Here is a 22,598-nt window from a genome sequence, read left to right as displayed (position 1 = left end):
GTAATTATGGAAATTGGCCAAAAGGAGCAGAAACCCTGATATACATATAGAACTTTTGAAACCTGGCATAGATAAAAGTGTATACTCTTTGAATTGATAAATATAAGCTCTGATATCATCTGCTTTCACAGTCATGGCCTAAACCGAATACTACCAAAATTAAAAAGAGTAGTGTTGGCATATTTAATCACTGAATGTGTTTACATAAACACCAATACACTGAGAACTACCAAAACCCAACTTATTAAAAAAATCAGCCAACACAAGAAAATGCTGTTTTTTTCCATACAACGTAAAATCGAGGTAATGGGCAAAAAATCTATGTGTCAGATTATGCATAAACCTACACTATTAAAGAAGAAAACATTGTCTATTTATTAAGCATAATCGGTGTAAAATCGTGCATGTAAACATGCTAACTAACATATTGTCCATCTGTTACTTGGATAATTGCTATTGTTCTACAACACGCAAATGGTTCGGAATATCTCTAATTATTGTTTTAGTTTTTCCACGCATCATTATCGCATCGTTCTTGTGCGATTTTTACACATGAACACTGTTTAAGCTCACTCATCAAGGTAGATTTCATGCCTCCTTATATGTGTGTTTCCTGTCTCCTCACACCATCCATGAAGCCCATCTGTCTCCTCTCACTCCTCTTTATTCTCACAACTGCCTCTCGTCTTATCAAGGCCTCTGTCTGCAGCACACCGCACTCATTAGAACTGTCATAAGCACCATCTTTCATTAATACAGTTTATGCCCAATCTGTCCAAGTGAAAACTGTGCTGTTAAACACCACATTACTCTCATTGTTCAGCATTTGTGAAGCTTGGAGGAGACCTCGTTTTATTTATTTATTTTAACGCAAATGTGAGTGGAGTCATGCCTGTTAGCTGCAGGTTTAAGCGCTTTATGTTTGTGAATGAGAGTGCTGTGAAGGCCTGACTCACAGATCTCCTGTGTGTGTTTGTATGTGAGGGGGGGTATACTATGGGCCGATCCTGGCCGTTTTCCAGCGCTGGCATCTCAGTGGCAGCAGGTGTAGCCCAGTGCTTCCAAACCACCACTCCTCCCCCCACCCCATTTCATCCCAGCAACACACACACTACTGATCAACATGGCAGTGCAATGCCCACATTTTGCCCACATCACAAGTAGATTCAAACAAAATATTTATGATTCTGTAGTCATAGTTCAAATTATAACTTGTTTAGATGATCCATTAACATTAAATTAAAACAAATTAACAGCATGCATAGTTGTAACTTGTAAAATACTGTAGATTGTTACCATATTATAAATGTTTTCCCTCCCTTTTTAAAGATCATTAAATGATCTGTATACAGAAAGTTAAATATTAGTAATATCATACAATGTTTTAATTGAAATTATATGTAGCTGTGGCAATATTTTTTCAAAAATGACATTACTTGGTTCCTTAAACGTTTTGCTGCATTTCTGAGGTGAAATGGCCCCTTAGTGGTGCTAAAAGCAAATTGAATGTTCTCCTAAACAGATGGGGGGTTTTAAAGTTAATGCTCTATTAAGTTTTAAAGCAACAAAACCTACCTTCTTACCCTAAACCTTAAACCTAACCGGCAGTGTCAGAAAATACAAATGTGAAGTGAAAAATGCAATTGCTCAAACAACCACATCGATTTGTAACCGGTCCTGCTCGACCCAGCTTAGAGCGAGATTCGAACTGGTGTCAGCCGGCATTGGAGGTGGGAGTGCTAACAAGGAGGCTAAAGTGTTAGTCGCCAGTGCGCCTCTTGAGACCAGAGGTTTACACATACCGCACAGCTATCACACAGCTGGCTCCCATTATAATTTGATGGTGCTTCTTTGACACTTTCAGCTCACATGTCGAAACTGATGCGATATGTACAATGAGCCACGTAAAAATTCTCTTGCAAAAATGTATGTATAGCAACGTGATTCTATGAAACACTATGTTATGTTAAATGTTTTCCCTCTACCTTAAAAGGAGGTCTTTTTTCAGACATGCAAAGTCTGAGTGTATTAAAGCTTCGGTCTATTTAAAAACACAATGGAGGTAGAGTAAGGGGATCCTCTGTCGTGTTTCTGGTTGTTTATTCATAAGGCCCAGCTTGGCAAAGCCCCCAAGGCAAGCTGCTATAGAGCTGGATAATGTTATTACCCCCCGGCTGCTTGAGCAGAACTGTAGCTCCAGAAACTCCACACAGTCCCCTTCTATCCCCTCATCAACCCCCCATTTCACAAAAATCCAGCCCTTCAGTGCCGTCGCTCCAGGTTTGTGCAGTTTGAGCTGCCGAGCGTGAGACTCTAGCTTGGGTGGTATTTACTTTTAGAGCAGGCAGAGTGCCACCTGGATAGGCACTGCATTTATCTTTCCCAAGCACCCATCTTTAAATCAGGCTCAATTGGGTGAATGTAAAGACACCTGTATTTATAACACGCTCGCACACAATGATGTATGCATAGTAAATCAGGCTGTTTTTGAAATACCTACTTGGCATATTAAATAATCATTTAAATAATCACAATCATTTAAATAAGAATGAGTGCAGCATGTTTGCAAAATGCCATTTTTTCTTGTGATAATAAGGACACAGATATGAAACATTTGAGCTTTTCTTTATTGTAATGCATTAAATTATTATCACAAGATTCAGAAGTTTTAATAAGTTAAGAAATTGATGGGCATAGCACTCTTGCTGAACTGGAAGGGAGTGCTGCTCACCTTAAAGCCACTGAGACAGGATATCAAAGGGGCTTTCTGTATTGAAAAATCACCCTCTTGTGGCTTTTAATGGAATGCAAGATAAAGGGTGAATTAGTTACACATCTCTGGTTCACTCTTGACTCTTTAGATAATTCAAACTGAGGCTAGAAATTAGTTTTTCCACAGTAAAGTATTGGAACTCTACATAGGCTTATCATTACTGGAATATTTTAATATTTTACATGAAACATTTCTAAATATTTTACAAGAATTTGGATTGATTGAAATATTTTTAACATGGCTGGTTCAATAACATTAATAATAATCAATCATAATCAAGATAAGTACCATTATAATTGACAGAAAAAATAGTAGCCTATATTTCTCTCAATCTTAAATTCTATAATTCTTGAATTGTAGTATAATTATTATAAATGTATACAAATTTTACCACACAAAGTTAATTCCATTTTCACTTATAAACACAATTTACAGTGCACTGTGTTGGTCATCTAAAATTACAGATCCCTTTATAATTTAAATTAGGCTTCATACTTGTGAAAAGGTAAGAAAAAGCCTTTAGTTGACTTAAGCAGTACATATTTATAGTAGTTTCTTTCTTCGTTTTGAAAAATTTAGTATATCAAAACCCCTATTTGTCCTTAACAATTTTACTGTATCTAGTCAACCATATTAAATAGCTCTTTCTTCAGCACACTTGTCTATTCCTTGTCAAATGTATTACTAAATGCTTCTTTCTGCATTTTTGTATGTGATTCAATTGAAGAGGAGTTGTATTTGAATAGCATGCCATCCTTATCACAGGAGAAGCATATATCATATAGTCTATTTTGACATATATTATTAATTTTGTATTTTATTTACATGTGATATTATATCATGGAACACATTATGTTTTAATCCATTTGGTAAAATATTGGTTAAATATATAAAAGCATGCTCACGATGTTGTTTAGAGGAGTGTCAATTCAGTTGATGGCCTCAAGGTGGAGTCTCTACTTATAATTGATGCTTGCCTCTATTGAATGGAAGACGTCGAGTTAATGAATTATTAGAAGCATTGAGTCGAGGCAGTCCCTACAATGGATTTATATATTTTATAAAAATAATAATTACATGATTAGAAACATAAATTAAATAAGCTATAAGCACAAATGATTATAATGACAGTTTACCAACAAAACCGTTATTATAGCCTAGGCCTTTATATGTGGTAATACGTTTACTACAAATGTGTGTACAATTAATTTTTATACTTGATAATTTATATACTTTAATTTTTATGTCGGCCTGTAGTTTCACGAGTTTTAGGATTAAATGGCAGCATATTTTATTTGAATTTTTTTTTTTTCTCTAGTTGTTCATTTTTTTTAAACAGATTTTCTTACAAATAGTTACTTTCCTGGTCATCTCATTTCATGCCATTTAATTTGTCATTGTTTAACAGTTGTAATAAAAACGTTTTTTTTTTTTTTTTTTTTTGCTCAGCATCGTATTTTTTATCTTAATTTTTACGTCCTATATGTGTAAGCTATCTCGCCTCACGTATCACCACCACGTTTCCATGGATCCAGACTTTTCCAGATAACACATTTTAACTGTCCATTATACTTTTATAGTGTTTTATATTATTAAGAGAGTGATTTGAGCATGTACAATGATTTGACTTTGTTTTACTATTAGTTTTCAACTAATTATTGTGCTGTATAGCCTTAATAGACTATTAACAGGGAAATGTGAAACGGAGCCTTTTACACAACCCAAATTAATTTACATTTCTCAATATTGCAAGTTGTTGCCTAGTATATTTGTGTATAAATGAAGACGTCTGAAATATGATGGGTATACCTAACAATAGACACTTTCGGAAGGAAACTTGACAGGGGCATATTATGCTTTCAGCGTGTGTTTTATCGCTTTATGGCATATTACAGAATATTACAGTCTATTTTGGTCAAATAATATTAAACAACCTCGTTTTTTTTAACCACTTTAGCAAAGTATAGTGGAAAATGTAAATTTGCGCCAAACACAAAACAAAATTCCCGCGTTGCTTGTATTTGGAACGCAGTGATTTATTTTGAATATTGATTTATTTTGAATATTGAATTATTTTGGCTCCGCTTCAAGTAGTCAACAACATCAACGCACTGAAAGCTAAACAGATAGGCTACCTCATTTATTTAGTTTTCTTTTACATTAAGTTTAAGCCACTTTGAGTATAGGTTTTCATTAGATGGCGATCTAATACTGAGTTTATGCTTTTTTAGCCCTGAAGACTCTCGAGATCTTCTGTGAAACTTCATGTGCACGTTCTTTCCCAACACACTGATATATTTACACAACTAGACACGTTTGGCAGCGATGTGCTTTCACAGCCGGTAAAGCCCGAACGGATTCTCAACAAATACTTTTACTTCTGTACAACGGCGTTAATATAAAATAAACAAGTGATTTGTACTCACGTCAACCACTCAAGTTGGGGAGAAACTCCTTCCAAGTTGATTAGTTGCGTTACCTGATTTGGCCTGTGAAGGTGTTTCATTTGAGCTGAAATAAAACACATAAAACCAGACTGTAGTTAGCTGTGTTATCCATGCCATCGCTCTTCATGCAATGCAGTTTTTGCTTCGTCTTTGCCACTCTGCCTCCAAAAGTCTTGGCACAGTTGCCTTGGCATTCAGTGCCATCTCGTAGAACATGGCACAACATACAGTAAAGTTGTATCCAGTGTCTACCACAATTAGACGAGAAACGAGAAAGTCCTCGTTTTGTTGCTGTCGACAGATATAGAAACTAAATTACGGGAATTTTAGGTCTTTATTATAAATGAATGTTTTTTGTTCGTCGCGATTGTTTGCTTGGGCCCATTCCACTCTTTGTCTCACAGTGGGCCAAGATCAAATATATCTGAACTAATTGTGTAGGTTTTATAACTTATTCATTTTTAGAGATACAGTAATGCATCAATCGGTGTATATCTTTTTTTCTGACGTTTTTAGAGTACCATAATGCCATAATAGCCTACACTGCTCATCTTTGCATATAGATGAAAATCAAATACAATTTATAAGCCTTAGCACAGAATAATAATAAAAAACATTTGAATGTAATTGAGCTCAAAACGTTTAATGGAACTAATTTAAACTTTTTAAACTTTTTCTTTCTCAAAGAGCATTTAGAGGACATTTAGAGAGATGCTCCTGCAATTTTTATTACTATATTCATTATAGCCTTTAACTTTATTTTAGTAAATGCATATAGTAATGTAGCCTCAAAACATAAACAAAATAAAATAAAAATAGAAATAAATCTAGCAATGGTTGACGTTTTTCCAGTTCAACGTTTTCAATGAAATGTTCGTCATCAGGCCCATTGGCGCTGTTCAGTCAATCAGTGCTGAAATCATTGCTTAAATAAACGAAAACAAAAGTTGGACTGTACGAATATGTCCAGGGCCTAAACTTAGAGAAATCTAGTAATATCTGAGACAAGAGACGTCAATTTGGCATATTTAAGTACGCGTTGGACATTTGAGGGGCGCCAAACATAACCAGTATCAAATTATTTAACATTAATTTCAACTTTATGAAAACTTTAACAAAATATATAGGGCCTATATATTTTTTTTTAAATCTGATTTTAAATATATGATGTCTCTGTTCTGCGCCGTTTATTAATTTTAAGTTTCTAAGGGTTGCATGATTACAACAAATCATAAGAAAGTCCATCTTCTGGTTTTTATGACCTAGGCTATTACATTTCAGAATTACGTCAGATGTGACAGTCTTCCATAACTTGAGCCCTTTCCTCGTTAGCATGGAATCAATCTTGTTAGGTAATCACATGCATGCATACATTATAATGCATGTTAAATAATCAGAACCATCTAGTGCACCTGGATGTGACATTTTAACCTTTTAACGAGTCTTAATGAAATGAAACATTGACGCTTGGGCCATGTGTAAAAAATGATTGCAGTGCGCGAGCCGCGACTATAGCGTTCTGAGGGGAGAACATTACCAGTGAGACTTAGAGACCCGTTGCATTTACCATAAAATCGCAGCAATTGTGGGATTAAACAGGGGCGACTTGCTGAATCGATTGCAACTTCTGTCTGTAAGCCAAAGGCAGTCAAAGTGTGTATTGCACATCAGCCAGCACTGTCATGCTTGGATCGCGGTCAAATGTCCAGAAGGGGGGAACAATAGTTTTTTTTGTTTACAATTTTGCTACAAATAATACTTTTATGAGTCTGGAATTATTAATATTGGCTGCAAGTTTTGCGCCTCGTCGTAGCATATGAAACTTATAAAGTTTTCACATTTTGCAATGGCACGTGCATTGTTAGAGACACTGACAGTAACATTTCTAATATGAACTTTCTAAACAGTATTGAAACGGAACTTAACACTTTCAAATGCCAGGTCTAATTTCTCGTATCGCAGGTTATGAGCCTTGGCATCCTTGCCAGGCTCTAAAAAAACCCAAAAGGAAGTCTGATTTCATAAAGATAAGCGCTCGCGCTCTATTCCACGTCTAACTTAATTGTGTTTCCGCGAGGCAGTTTACCTACAAACCGAGTATCTACAACGTGCTGAGTTTATTTTTTTTTGTTGCCGTGACATGCATGTGAAACTTGTCCAATAGCGACGTGGTAAGCTTTGAATTGCAGAGTTTTGCCCAATCACAGAGTAGTTTGTCTAAGCTCGTGAAAACACCGTGGGATGGCGGGGCACCTGCAGCACGTTAGTGTGAGCATAATTATAGGCAACTCCATATTCATTTCTATGATCAACACAGTGCTAACTGAATCGTCATCTCGATTGCATGCAACAAATCGTCTACTCGAAGGATATTCTATCCATCTTTCACTCATGCACCTGCAAATTGCACACGAATGTTAAATGCTTGACTTAATGGAAATACAGTGTAGTGTTTTTCAACTAATTGATGTCTTGCTCGCTAAACATAATGCCATTCTGTCTTCCTGAAAATACTTTTCCTGTGCACGCTGAAATGAATGGAGAGCTGCGCTTGGCAGTTTATAGGGGGCGCCCGATTGACTTACACGCGGAGTGTGTGGTTAATAATAAAACAGTGTTGAGTGCAAACCAAACTGAGCAGCTGAATTACAACGGACTTGGTTTGTTTATTAATGGTGTTTGCACGTTCAGTGCACGTGATTAGAAACATAACATTGCACTGGTAGTCGCTGCCATATCCATCCGTGTCCCCAACACGGGCATTTGACAGAACAGAGGATGTGCTGGTATAATACAATACCAGATCATTGTATTAATTTAGGAGACCCTGTAGAGTTTTTTTTCACGACCTGCCAAATTGTATTTTCACTCTGTGAGGCCTGTTATTTAGACTATTAACTAACCGAAATATTAAAATTAATAGGCAGATGCTCTCAAGGAACCAGCCAGCCAAATATCAATCTGAAATTTGCATTCAAGACAGAAGTGAAAGATAATATTGAAATTTGGTGCATATAACTGGCATTTTCAAAACGTAATATTGACTAGGCCTACATGCAGATATAATTGCTGCATGTACTGTTGAATTACTTGAATAATTGGTAATCTATATATATATATACGGAATCAAAGAGTCAGTGCTACATGTGCATTTGTTACTTCATTTGAATGAATTACAATGAATGAATCATATAACACTGATGCCAGACAAATATTGACGATAACGTCGGATATAACAGACATTCTTAACTTAGTCGCTAAATCGACAGTAATGTTTTCATCTAAGCAATCGCTCAGGGGGTTAATAACTTAAGATGAAGCCCAGTGGCAAGTCCGGCAATTCACTAAAGTTCGGCCTTCGTAAAAGTTGAGATTACTTTCGTCCTATAGCCAATTATTACGAGCTTCCATCATCATTTCCCACTTTTTGATTTCCTTTGCTTATGGCCCTTTAAGTGTATCCACGGCCATTCACAATAAAATCAAAAGAGCATAAGGAATCAAGAGCTGGAGATTTTAATTCGGCGCACGAGATATCAAATATATGTCGATGCACGGTCGTTAAATTAATTACAATATCACATTTTCCCCATTACAATGTTTTTAAACCGAGATGAAGTCCTGTCAATATAAAGTGCAACCACATTTGCAGTGCACATTTCCCTTGTCCCGCAAGTGTGTATGGCTCGTGTGCCGATACTGAGGGCGCTGTGCTGAGGGAAGAGCCCAAGAGTTTGTTCACCGGCCACTGTGAACGAGAAAAGTGATCGGGAGCTTCGTCTCAGCGCAGTGAAGGACGGAGTCGAATCGTGCGCTTCACTTTTTCCCCTTCTCTCTTTTTCTCTCTCAGGTTGAATCTAACCTCTACACAAGTGCCAGCATTTGCAACAGGGGGGGTTTTACGGATATTTCTATCTTCCTAAAGCTCGCCGAACCCTCCTCGCTGCTCCGGCTCAGTTTTGCTTCGCTCCGCCACATGCGATGCAACGCGCTCGGTGGATATTAAGCGCGCGACACGGCTCAGTAAGAGACAGCGGGGAATGAACCGATCGCGAGCTTTGTAAAGCATCCGGACGACTTTTTGGCATCTTGTCTTTATTTCACTTATTTGTTTTCTCCACGAAAATGACTGCAAGATGAAACGATCGCTCCTCATCACAGTTTCACGGCTCATGGCTTTGTGAAATCTCCGTGCACTTCCAGCCGTCCGGCGTCGGGACATTTCTAAAGGCTGCAATCGATGATAATGCCTTTGGTGAAAGTTTGGATGTACGGCTTTAACAGTCGAGTACAGTAGATGTGTGTAACTCGAGGCGGGGTTAAAGTTCAGCTGTATGGAGCGCTGAAGCGACGCGCGCACTCCGCAGAGTTGGAAATGTGAAAGCAAGAAGCAAGGCTTTATTTTCCCTCTCTCCCTTCTTCTCTGTCTCTCTTTTTTTCTCTTTTCATACACGGACACACATACACATACATACATTCACACACACCCCATACACTCGCATATACACACACGCACGACACACATACATAATCACGCTGATTCGTTACAGTTATCCCAACACATCGCCAATTCAAGAGTTAAACCCGACAGATATGTATTCTCCGCTATGTCTAACACAGGTAAGTGGCATTTTCACTCATTTTAAACTCTATTTACTGCACTTAAGTGGTGTATTTTGTCGGGACGGGACAGATAGGGGCTAACCTTTGCTTTAAGTCAAGTAACTTTGTGTTCAGTAAGGCATTCCTGCTCTGACAGAGCCAACTGAACTACCACATGGCGGATGGCGCCCACCTCACCTAAATATAAACGTTCAGTGCACACATTTATGTTGTTGGCAACTCTTATATTTTATTTCAGCTGCGTTTTGAATAGGGGGTTAGACGATTGCTATTTAGCATTTGAAGTTTTAACATAGTGTTCTGCATGAAAATATGTGGATGTAAGAGGTGTGCACGACCTTACCTAAAGTGTTTTTCTTTCTTGTGCAAGCAACATAACCTTGCTGTAACATTATGCACATTTGCATTGTTACGTCGTATTGACTGTTTCCTTCAGCGTCCTACTGTGTCAGTCTATTAAAAGCGGCACGTATAAGTCAAACGGTTTCCTATATCGTTCAAAAGCACGTTTGCTTTTAGAAAAAATATTTTGTGTGCATTTTATTACTAATTATTGATACAACTCGCCTGTATCGCAGATCAACTTTTGCCTGATCCATGTGCAGCTGCCGACAGTTTATTTTACATGGCTTTCTGCTGCCCTATATTCAACTTCTTTTTCTATAAAGTTTATTCGTTTATATCCCCATATACTTAAAAGGCATCAGAAATACTTTTGATTTTTAAATTTAGTTTTTCAGCAATAATCAGTTTTGAGAGGTTCACTATCTTGCATATTTAGATTTTTGTTTTTATTATATTGTTAGGATTAAGAAGCAGTTATATCAGAAAGTTCAGCTTTTGAATATTGTTTAATAAGTATAATTTTAAAATGAACAGGCCCCAATATTTTTATTACCGTGACTGTTGTTAAAAGTTATGACTGTGTTAGGTTTTGTGCTGTCATGTGTTTGGGGTTGCCTCATAACTGGAAAAAAAATAAAATAATAATAATAATAATAATAATATATATAAATACTTAGGACTTCTTGTTTGTTGCTTGTCATATTGTAATAATGGACTATAAATTAAAGGTAAAATAAATCAAAACAAAGTTGAACGGCAAGTGTGAGGGTTAAAGGGGGTTTCAAAAGAAAAGATACATTGTGGGAGTCGTGGTGGCAGGTGAAGTAAGGAGATAGACTGTTATAGTGCATACTTGACATGATTTTGTAGGGTTGTTTAGTTCTAAAAAATCCTGTTGTAGCGTTTTTAAGTATTTTATTGTGTGCACAAAACCTAGAAGGCCTTAGGATTGTAGTGTGCATGGGGACATTGTTTTGACAATGTAAGTTACAGTCTGTTTGGAGAAACTGGGGAGGATTTATGCAAAAACAAATATTTTTTTCCCCCAAATTATAGTGAATGTGAGGAGAAAAACAAGCCTTACACCAGAAGAGATGAAAAATCTTTTTTGACATCATTAAATAAACCTAAAAATGACATTTGTATTGACATCTGGTTGAGTGACACCTTATATTCTAAATAAAAGCGAATATATTTTTTATTTGCTTGACTAACTGTATTTTAGATAAAAATAACTATTAGGGACTTGTATAGAGTGCTGAACAAAATGATAAATGTCTTTGATCAAAATTGAGAGGATTTGCAGTCTTAGAAAATTCTTTCTTTCTTTCTTTCTAATAATTGACAGTCATAAAATTAAATGATTAAAAGTGATCAAGCTCACTGAGACTGGGTATTGATCTGGTATTGTTTCGATGTTAAGGCAGTTTGAGGTTCACTTTTTGCTATGTGTGTGCAATATCATCTTGCAAATTGAAGTTCTGAAATAGTTCTCTGTGTGCCAGAAAGTAGCCATCTAGCATCTTTGCATTTTTTTTTTTACACTTGCATCAAAAACTCTTAAAATCATAATAAGAATGTTTTTCATTTTTTTACAATGCAAATTCAGTGTAATATACATGTATTTTCCATGCTAGTAAATCATTTTCAATGTATTAACATCTTAATTGCCCTTTTAGAGATCTGTTTATTTACAAGTCAGTTGTATCTGTTATTTTTACATGCATAAAAATGTTCATGTCTTTCTCAGCCATGAGGCACTGTTGTTCCCTGGTGAGGCCTTCCTATAGGTGTCAGCTTGAAACAGTTTAGGAGTCTTTAAAAAAAAACCCTGAGCTACTGACTAGATCCTATATTGTTACTTTTTTAACTCATGAATGCTCCAAAAAGTGCTTTTTTGGGCCATTCTTACATTTCCCCATTTGTTAACTGAGCATCTTGTTTTATTGCAGTGTCTAGTTTTAACTCAGTTCGTATAAATTGGTATAATACCATATGAAACAATTAAAAACATAGCTATGAAATAACAAGCTTTTTGGATGCCCTCATAATTCTGGTTCTTTAATGTAGTTTTACAATGTTGGAACTCAAAATTTTATTATTTCAATAATTTGCAAGTTAAATTACAGTTTTAATTTATTCACAAATTAATTAGTGCAAAAAAATCACATCATTTAAAACATTGCTTGCATCACCAATGGGGCACTGAGAACTTCAGAAAGTTAGCATTGTTTTTTGACCATCAAGCTGGACTGTCGTCTGTTCCCTAAACTAAAAAGTATGAGAGTGAATGTAGACCTGGAGATAAACCCTTTTTTCTTAAAAATAAAAATATGATATGCACATGATGTACATGTACAAATGCCGCAACAATAGATGATATCGGTTATTGAGGAGCAATATTTCACAGAATTTGGATAAAGTTACTTGGATAGTCACTGAAGGGAGATAAGAGAATTCATTCACTGGATTAAGTGCAGGATGAAACAATACCGTTTTTATGCCTCGGAGGCGAGTGAGTCTTGTACGAGACAGGAAGGAAACAATATGATAAAAAACATATACATTTGCTCTGGTGTCTCACAGGAGATTTGAGGTTTTTCTTGTTGACACACACTAATACAAGCACGCACGCACACACACATACTTTGCACACATTGTGACTTTTACGCATGATGCAAATTTTATTTCCTCTGTGGTGTAAAAATTGAGATATGGCTATTATACTTGCATGGAAGACATAATAATCCTAAACATTGATGCATTTATTTTAATCTGGAGCTTTGTTGTTTTTAAATCCCCCAGATTGTTAAAATATATTACATTATCTTTAAGTAGAATTTCAGAATTTAATAAATAGTTTTATTTATTTATTTTTGCTCGATGTTTTATATTGTGATAAATTTTAATTATGAAACCAACATTAGCAGTAGGGCTTGAAATTGTCCCAAGAATTAAGAATTATAGTCATTTAATTCATGTTTATAAATTACACTGAATTAATTTTTTTAATTTCTAAAAGCAGCGAGCCGAACCCAATGTGTTATATTCATATCTCTGTAGTTATTTAAATGAAATCTGTCCCCAGCACAGAGACGGTGCACTTTCATTGCTTTCTGGCAGCCCCCTCGTGCTCGCACGGTCGGTTTTGGGACACGATGCGCGGCTATTGCTGTTTGTGGAAATGTTATTCTAGTGATTGGCAGTCTGCCATTATTCTCTCTGTGTAATAAAAACCCCAGAGTTATTTTCTGTGTAAAATCCCAAATTATTTCATTTTAGAAACCACATGATATTTATTTGCCCAGTTATTAGTGTTTATTTTTTAAGGCAATAAAGATATGGGTATTTATGTGGTCAGTCATCATAAATCCATACAGTATGCAAGCCTACATTTACAGGAAACATTTTATGCCTTGATACATGAAGATAAAGAGAGAGAATAATTACATATATCACAAATGTGTTGGCATTGATTTAATGGTTATGTAATAAAAGTTCCTTAAGTTTAGTTATCACAGTAACTAGACTGAACAATTATTGCATTATGCATCTTTCCAATAAAACTGCATTATTAAATACAATAGTTTCTGATCAATTGAAAGATTCCAAATGTATCTTACTTTCCTTTGATATTCTCTCCGTAGATAAACATATATAGATATGTGAATTATTATACCTACTGACAGATTGTGTATAAAAACAGTGCAAAGCACGGGTGATAATTCAGTGAGGCCTTTGTCAGTTGTTGAAGTTGTATTGTAGAATTGATTTTCTGCCAGGTTGTGTGCTAGCGGCAGGTGAAGCAATCCCAAAATTGCCACAATCTTGCCTGCACACACTCCTGTCTGAAAACCACACACGCCTCTCCGATTCAGAATAAAGCTGCAGTGCTTTGGAACTGTGTGTGCATTTTTAGGGAGAACAGATAAAAATAGCCAGTCCAATTTTCCTGGTCGGGTGTTGCTTTTTCTCGGCCCTGGCAGACCCCTACAGACCAGCATTCTTGCCAGAGAGCCAAGATATGTCCGAGATGAGCTTCACACACACACACACACACACACACACACACACACACACACACACACACACACACACACACGTGCGCACCCCCCACCCCCCAGTTTGGCTCACAAACACACTCCTGCTGTCGAAGGCTGTTTTTCAAAATAATCTTGTGGAATTTATTAGCGATATGCATGTTTCGCTTTCATGGTGTCTACTCTGAAGAGCATGTTATTTTTTCTGCTTGTTTTTATGTATTTTATTTCATAATTTTACAAACTGTTCAGAGTAGTTACAGTTTCGTATTTTTTTTATTTATTTTCATCTTGTAATTCTTGCAGTGCTTAATATGATTAAAACTATTTTTGAAAACTTTTGCTGTAACTTCTGTGGTAACTTCTCTCATTTCTCCTATGTGGACTAAATTCTCCTCCTTTGTCCTTCTGCTGTGTTGGCAGGATGAATTCCATCCTTTCATTGAAGCACTGCTGCCCCATGTGAGAGCGTTCGCCTACACTTGGTTCAACCTGCAGGCCCGCAAGAGAAAATACTTCAAGAAGCACGAGAAGCGCATGTCTAAAGAAGAGGAGCGAGCCGTGAAGGACGAACTGCTCGGCGAGAAGCCAGAGGTCAAGCAAAAGTGGGCATCGCGGCTGCTTGCCAAACTCCGCAAGGACATCCGGCCCGAGTTCCGTGAGGATTTTGTGCTCACCGTCACCGGGAAGAAGCCCCCTTGTTGTGTGCTCTCCAACCCCGACCAGAAGGGCAAGATGAGGAGGATCGACTGCCTGCGCCAGGCGGACAAAGTGTGGCGGTTGGACCTGGTCATGGTGATTTTATTCAAAGGGATTCCGCTTGAAAGTACTGATGGCGAAAGGCTGGTTAAATCTCCACAGTGCTCGAACCCAGGGCTGTGCGTGCAGCCGCATCACATAGGAGTTTCTGTAAAGGAACTCGACCTGTACTTGGCCTACTTTGTGCATGCAGGTAAGTCCCTTCTCTTGATAAGCTAATGAATACAAAACATAGGTACCAAATTGTTGATTTTCTGTTATTATAAAAGGATGGAGTTTCACACAGTGTTTTTTATAGGAAGTTATAAACCATATAAGCAGCAGAAGCACTTAATTTTATCAGCTGGCAATAAAGCAGCTGGAAAGAACAGGACAAGAGCATCAACTTCCTTCCTTACTGCTTGTGCAACTCAAAATATACTCAAAACTGACTCTAATGCAGAAGAATGACCATCATCTGTTTCTTTTCTGCCAGTTTACACGTTCCCCAAATAAATATAACATGCCGATTGAGCAGAGCGACTGACTCTTGGCAGAATATAAGATCTGAGATTCCATTCCAAGAAATTACAACCAAGAAGACATATACTGTATATTCATGACTTTTTGTAAATAAGCACACTGATTACATGTGATTTGCTGTTAATTATAAAACACACTGTTAATACGTGATCATTTTGGGATATACTTTTGTTAGAAATCTAACAAGACTTAATAGATTAATTATCTTAATCGCAAAATGACTGTCTGATATAAAACACAGCAATTCTAACAAAACCTACTGTCATATTAGTTTAGCTTATACTTGAAGAACCACCCGGGAGAAGTCCGGTGCAAATATCTGATGGAGAGACTGTTAATTGGCAGAAGGCAGCAGGGGATCTGTCTTGCACTGACAGCAGCACAAACAGAGGCTTTCACTTGGAAGGCGAGGAGCGCACTTTGTTTCACCAGGCAAACTGAGCACCTTAATTACATTCATTTCCTCTCACATACAAATCGTGGCACTGAAGTCTAAGTGAGTTGGCAGCGTGCACATCCGCCTTTTGCTGTGTTCTATATGGGCCCGACTTCTGCTTTGATGAGGCACCGATAAAAGAGTAAAAAACGCAGTGTAACTCGAAGACGGCGGAGATAAAGCCGTAAACGTGAGATTTAGCACCGCGTTGAAAAATGAGTGGATCTGGCAGACGGCAGGTTGGAAAATGGGAGCGTGTGAATGACTTTGACTTGGGGGGAACACAAAGGCCTGGAGCCTTTGAGCTTTTTGTAAGAATAAGAACGACTAATGCACACTGTCACTAAAACGCATTTCCCCACGGCCGGCTGAAATCCTTAGTTTTGATGTTCTGAAAAGCCATTCAGCAGGGAGCGCCTTGCTCCCGCTAACATCCTAATCGGCAGAGTTGCATTTTGTTTTTAATTCAGTTGTGATCGTAAGAGATGTCAGAGAGAGAACAAAAGGGAGGAAGATGCCGAAGTGCCTGAGGTTGTGTTGAAGTCTTCTCGCAGTTATTGGCTCTCTTTCTCCCGAACTCTGACCTGCATACAGACCGATCGGGTTCCCTCTGTCTTATTTAAAGCAGTGGAGCATTGCTGGAGCCCCCTTGATTAAAATCCATCTGAAGAGAGGCTGACCTCATACACAGATGGCAAAAGTTGGGTTTCTGAGAGGAGCTAAAGTCAGTAATTAAATTTATCCCACAGTCTTGCCAGGGCAAAAGGGGTGCAGGCCAGCAAACACGCCCACTTGATTTTGACAATAACACAGCTGAAATACCAATCCATTGTTGCAGACTTATTTTCTGTTTGCTGGAGGATAAAAATACTGCTCGGCTCAACAGTGAGGATGGCCTGATGGCCAGGGGCCAGTGTGAAAGAGTTTCGGACCAGTTGACGGAACTGCCACTTGTCCTATCTTACATTAGTGTTTTTATGCCTTAGATTTAACATTTGGGGGGAAGTTCAGTAAGGCTACATCCACACAATTGTTTTTAGTTTTTTGTATATTTTCCAAAGTATGCGGTAATGGAGCGTTTAGTTTTCGAAACGCTAAATGTTCGGTGGAGGAAAACGCCATCTTGTATTGATGAGAGGCGTAAATGTCGTGAAATAAACAAGGTAGAAGAATGAATTGCGCCGGTAAAAGCGCCATTTATTTGTACATTTTGGTTTAGCGCCTGATCTATAGAAAATATACACAAACATCTCCTTTCTGTTTAATAACACAATGTTAATTGTGGTGGGAAAGTGGTGCAGAGGTTTGCGAAAAAAGCGCTATCTATAATACACATCATTTACGTAGAAAGGAGGTGTTTGACAATGTGACTTCATACGCAAAAAATGCAGACGCAGCGCTATGTCAGCGCAGATTTAACGCTGAATTACCACGTGCAAAAGTGATGCAACTGTTTAGGGAAAAGTGTTTAGTGTTTTGTACATCATTAGTGTGAATTCTGCTGATCGAAATAAGTCACCAAGGTAAAGTTGTCTTGTTGCCGAAAATATAAAAAATTTGGTCAAAATTGCGATAGAATTCGTCAATTCTTATTTTCCAGCGAAATCACTGTTTTCCAGCTATATGTGTTTGTGAGTTTATAGGTGTTTTGATTTTAGGTGCAAAATTTCAAGCTATTATTGACTGTAAATAATCTAATTTAAATTAATATTACTAAAGTTTAATTAATGTAACATGACACTTTTTTTCTTTTTAACATATACAATATATTGCTATGTATAACATGTAGAATTTTCTGTGGTGGTGCCTGTGAAAGAAGCAGGTACAAGCCCCGTGGGGTGTTTACAAAAGTCGACTTACCACATCCACATTCTCGAACACTTCAGCGAAACAATGGGAATAAAGTCAAAAGTTTAAGTTTGACTTTGTCTGACAGTTGTTTTCAAATTTTCATTTTAAGTTTCATAGAATTGTCACGTTCAATATGTAAATGTATTTTAATGTTAACCCTGTGTCTAATCTCTGTGGGCATGTGGATGATTGTTTTTTTATTCCTCATAAATCTTTTAATACAAAGTGATATGAGAAATTCTAGAGAAAGGCATGAATGTGGTGTTCGCAGAGGCCTTCCCAAGGGTAGGAGGACGTGCAACTAGGGCTAATTTACGACAGGAGCACTCCGCACGTGGGAGAGGTCACAGCTTATGATGTTAGGGTCGTGACCCCATCTTCAAGGCATTTGACCTCCTAGATAAACATCCACTCCCATTATCAGCCAGTCAAGCAGAGGGCAGGCTTTAGTTTTGGGTTGCCCCCTTGACCTCCAGTTAAAACAGGTGGTTTTGTTTGGACCAGAGAGTGGTGTGCTGATAGTTTTAAACCAGACAAAGGGGCTAATAGCCATGGAGACCCAGACTAATGTTTCCTTATTTAACACTGCCTTTTGGAGGTAAACCTGTAAAGTGAGGTGATTTCACATAAAACATTTTTGCTGCAAATTTGGGTAGTTTTGCCACTTATAGATTGTTGTTACACAACAATCACATTAGAACTTTTTTTTTAAGAATTTTGTTAGAAGTTATCCGGAGTTCATAAAAATGCTTAATATAATTTTGTGGCATTCGGATGTATATAAAATCATTAAAATAAATAGACATGGGTTATCGTTAAACTTTCCTTTAGATGGGAGATCAAAGGGATAGTTGAACCAAAAATGAAAATCCTCATCATTTTCTCACTCTCATGCCATTTCAGATGTATGACTTTCTTTCTTCTGCAGAACACAAATTAAGATTTTTAGAAGAATATTTCAGCTCTGTTGTTCCTTACAATGCAAGTGAATGGTGACCAGAACTCGGAAGGCCCAAACAGTACATAAAGGCAGCATAAAAGTAATCCATAAGACTTCAGTGGTTAAATCGATATCATCTGAAGCCATATTATAGCTGTGGGTTTTTTTTTTACTATCAATCTCCACCTTTGACCAGCCCCAACCAGTAACTGGCTGATTGTGAAAGTAAAAGTCACTTCCACACCAGAATGTTTAAGTGAAAATGTAGATTTACAGTAAAAAAGGACTTCAATTTGTATCTGTTTCTAACCCACACCTATCATATCTCTTCTGCAGATATATATTTAACCACTGGAGTCTTATGGATTACTTTTAAAAGTTCATAAATAAATGTGTGAAAAGAAGAAAAAATAAGGAAAATAAATAAAAATAAAAATAGCCAATCTTCCATCCCTTTCAACTATCCCTTTAAAAGTTCAAGTTCAAGACTGAAATGGACGTACTTAAGTATTGTGTCACATCAGAGTATTACACTGACATCCACTCAAAACAAGCACAATTTGTTAGTAAAATATACAATGTACTTTTACAATTAAACTCAATTAGTGCTTTATGAAATAATGCACTAATTGAGTGCACTAAATAACACAACTTAATGCGATTTTACTTGTTATTAGTTTTAGTCTTAGTCTTATTGCACTTTGTTTTCAATCTCACTACACAATGGAAGGATACCGCTGGTTTAGATAGATAACAAACCCGAGACTGGGCCTGTGTGTACATTTCCATTTGAGCCTGATAGATGTTTATATTGGACTTACCTTAAGTGACCCGGGGCTGGGTCGAACAATCCGTTTGCATGTGTAATGTTTGTAAAGATGTCTGACCCACTTCCATTTGAGCTCTTAAACAGATTTACAGTGTGTCTTTCAAAACTTGTTAGCTTTGATGATGCATGCTCAAGGCGCCTATTGTTCAAGTCCTGTCATAGGTTTTTTAATTCGTTTCAAATTCTTGGAACTTGGCTGAATGTGATTTTTGAAGGGGCATTAATGGGACAGTTCCCTCCAAAATGAAATTTCTCACTGTCATGTTTTTCCAAACCCATATGGCTTACTTTCTTCCAAGGAACACAAAAGGAGATGTGAGGCAGAATGCTAACAAGCTTACTACATTGCTAAGTTTTATCAACATACTTTCAACATAATTTTTTTTTGTGGCACAAACAGAATCCAATGATATCTTCAGGCACATTTGTGTAACAGCCGTTTTATATTCCTCTTCCTTTCCACAGCCTGAGGAATAACAATAATTTGGATCTATTTAAGGCGATTGTGGGATAAACCACAGCCTTTGTTGTGGTTACTGCAGTACACATTGTGGGTTGGGACCTACCCACCCCCTCGCACCCATCCTCCCCTACTTTTCTGCGCTCATTTCGGCCTCGCTCTGCAAATCCCACCAGCTGACCCTGTTACTGCAACAATGACCATGCCGCCGCGCTCTTTGATGCACACACATGCTCCCACAGCACCATTCATTAAAAATGAGTTTGTTGCCCATTCATAAATACATCCCCATGCAGTTGCACACACAATAAGTTGCTGCACTGTAACTTTTCTGCCCAGACTGCACAAACCACTCCTCTGAAGGACCAGCCATGATCCAATGATGGGATACAGCGCAGGTTTTAATATCATTGCATTTGACCTCCTTTTGTACCGTTTGTTTCTGTCACAATGTGATTGGATTAAACAAAGCAGATGGTTGTGGGACGGGAAACATTGCACTATGTTTTGTTGCACAGCACTTGCATTTAGTGGGTTAATTTCTCCTAAACCTGATTGCAAAACAAATTCATGTAATCCGTTTAATGCGCATTGTGAGTGCCGATCTTTCCTCACAGATTTGGACCATATTCGCTGTCTTCAGTTACAGGGTTTTAAATGTCAATAATCACAATATTTATTTACTTGCATCCTTTCTTATTTGCTTCCTTCCTTCCTTAATTCATTACTTCCTTCATGATTTCCTTCTTTTCTTTATTTATTACTTTATTTACATATTTCCTTCTTTTCTTTTTAATTTTCTTATATCCTTATTTGCTTCCTTCTTTCCTTTCATCCTTAATTATTTTCTTGCTTCCTTTAACATATGCAAAATTTGTATAAAAATGCAGATCATCACCATTAATTTCCTCACTGACATAAGGACGGCGTAGGGAGCTCGGTAAAGGGTTTAGAGTGCATAGGCAGTGGGCAGTAATCTAGAGCCGGCGTGAGCGGTACACCTGTGCTCTGGGCTTACCACTGTCCCCCTGTGTAGTGAGGCAGGAAAAGGAATGAGGGGGGTTGGCACCAGTCAATTTTTGCTAATTAGTTTTGTATTAACTCCTCAGTCGTCCCAGCGCACAGCCACTGAGAGAGAAATGGGCCCCATGATGGGAGATTGGCTATTTTTATTTCTTTTCCTTTTTTTCTCCTTTTCACACATTTATTTAATGCTAGTTACAGTATTTTGGGTTTGCTATGTATGACAAAAGTGCTTCGGAAAGCATTAATACCCACACAGACTGCACACGTTTTTCACCTTTTCTACACTAAATGTAAAAGTAAAAGTATAGAATTGTTAACGTGAGTGCCGGTGGATGGCTAAATTCTTTGGATGTGGATTCTGTTCAGATATAGTACTAAATAACTATTTTAAATGAACAAATAACAGGTGTATGGATGCTACTATAGTTTCCTTGTTTATTGCTTTTTTATTTTAACATCTAACAGTGTTTGCAATTTTTTTTCATCTATCTTTTTTTCAGCCATTTCAAAGGAACGCGTCTGCTAATGGATCAGACTGTTCTGGACTTCAGCTTTGGCCCACTTCTGAGAATGGTGCCTTTATATTCACATGCCATTCAACAAGAGTGCCATTGTCTTAAGCGCCAGCCGGTAGCAAACGAGGCATTGTAAGGCCTTTGCAGTGAGAAACATTGATTGTAGTAGGTCTTGATGAGGTCTTCATTCAAAGCTCATGTACATCTCCGGTAGAGAGTGAGAAAAAACGAATTCAACTGCTTCAGAAACAAAACCTAAGTGATATTCTGGCATGTGCCATCCTCTATCTGTACATTCTGCACTAAACGAAAGTCATAAAATGAATCCTAGTAACCAAAAGCCTCTTTAGCTGTCCTTAAACTGGGTTTATACTGACAGGTTGAGCCTGCTTCATCACTAAATCTCTCAAACTGGATCTCCTGACATCATGTGATGTGGAGATTGATTTGCGACCAGTCACCCTGCTTTATAATGGCTGATCTGTACGTCACTGTCTATTGATCAGTAGAGTGTTTGCAGTGTTAGGCAACATGCAGTCAGTGTCTCTGAATAGTAGTGGATCTCGCACACTGTTGAAATTCAGTACAATGACCATGCTTTCAAATCAATAGAAGTATTCATATACTATAATATAATTCATATAAATATTTTACCTCACAATCCTGTATTGATATTCTAATGTGAAGAATCCAGATAAATTTGAAATTTAAGTTTCAAAACGGTCTTTGTCTACACTACCATTTTCAAACGTTTTCGAAAAGTTGCTCATCCACACTGAAACGTAAAAAATACTGCGCATGTGGAAAATCGCTGTTCCATGTGCGATCTAAAATGCAATTATCCTGGTGTTCTGCCGCCAGACACCAATTTCAAACAAACTTCCTGTCGCCTTCAAAGGAATGCAATGTTAAGGTTGTTAAAAGTAACATTTACGTAACACAACGCTATCAAAGTGGATATCAGGCACAAAAGCGCCTCTATAACACGGGCCGCCACCTTGAATGTTTTGGGTTGAATGGATCACATGATTG

At 37.4% G+C, this 22,598-nt stretch overlaps 1 protein-coding gene across 4 annotated transcripts in view; it reads left to right on the top strand.

The window, feature by feature from the left end:
• The first annotated feature begins 8,978 nt into the window (after window positions 1–8,978).
• The window catches only part of LOC127639550 (nuclear factor 1 A-type), a 163,677-nt gene continuing 150,057 nt past the window's right edge, over window positions 8,979–22,598 (top strand). For all 4 annotated transcript variants that reach the window (XM_052121617.1, XM_052121615.1, XM_052121616.1 and 1 more), the window contains exons 1-2: window positions 8,979–9,840; window positions 14,652–15,180. In XM_052121617.1, the coding sequence (XP_051977577.1) occupies window positions 9,814–9,840; window positions 14,652–15,180 (556 nt within the window). In that variant the 5' untranslated portion in view covers window positions 8,979–9,813. The remainder of the gene's footprint in view (window positions 9,841–14,651; window positions 15,181–22,598) is intronic.

This window comes from Xyrauchen texanus, chromosome 48 (genome assembly GCF_025860055.1).
Source record: "Xyrauchen texanus isolate HMW12.3.18 chromosome 48, RBS_HiC_50CHRs, whole genome shotgun sequence".
Lineage (NCBI taxonomy): Eukaryota > Metazoa > Chordata > Actinopteri > Cypriniformes > Catostomidae > Xyrauchen > Xyrauchen texanus.
Note: the sequence above shows the minus strand (reverse complement) of the source record. Positions and strands in the feature narration are given on the sequence as shown.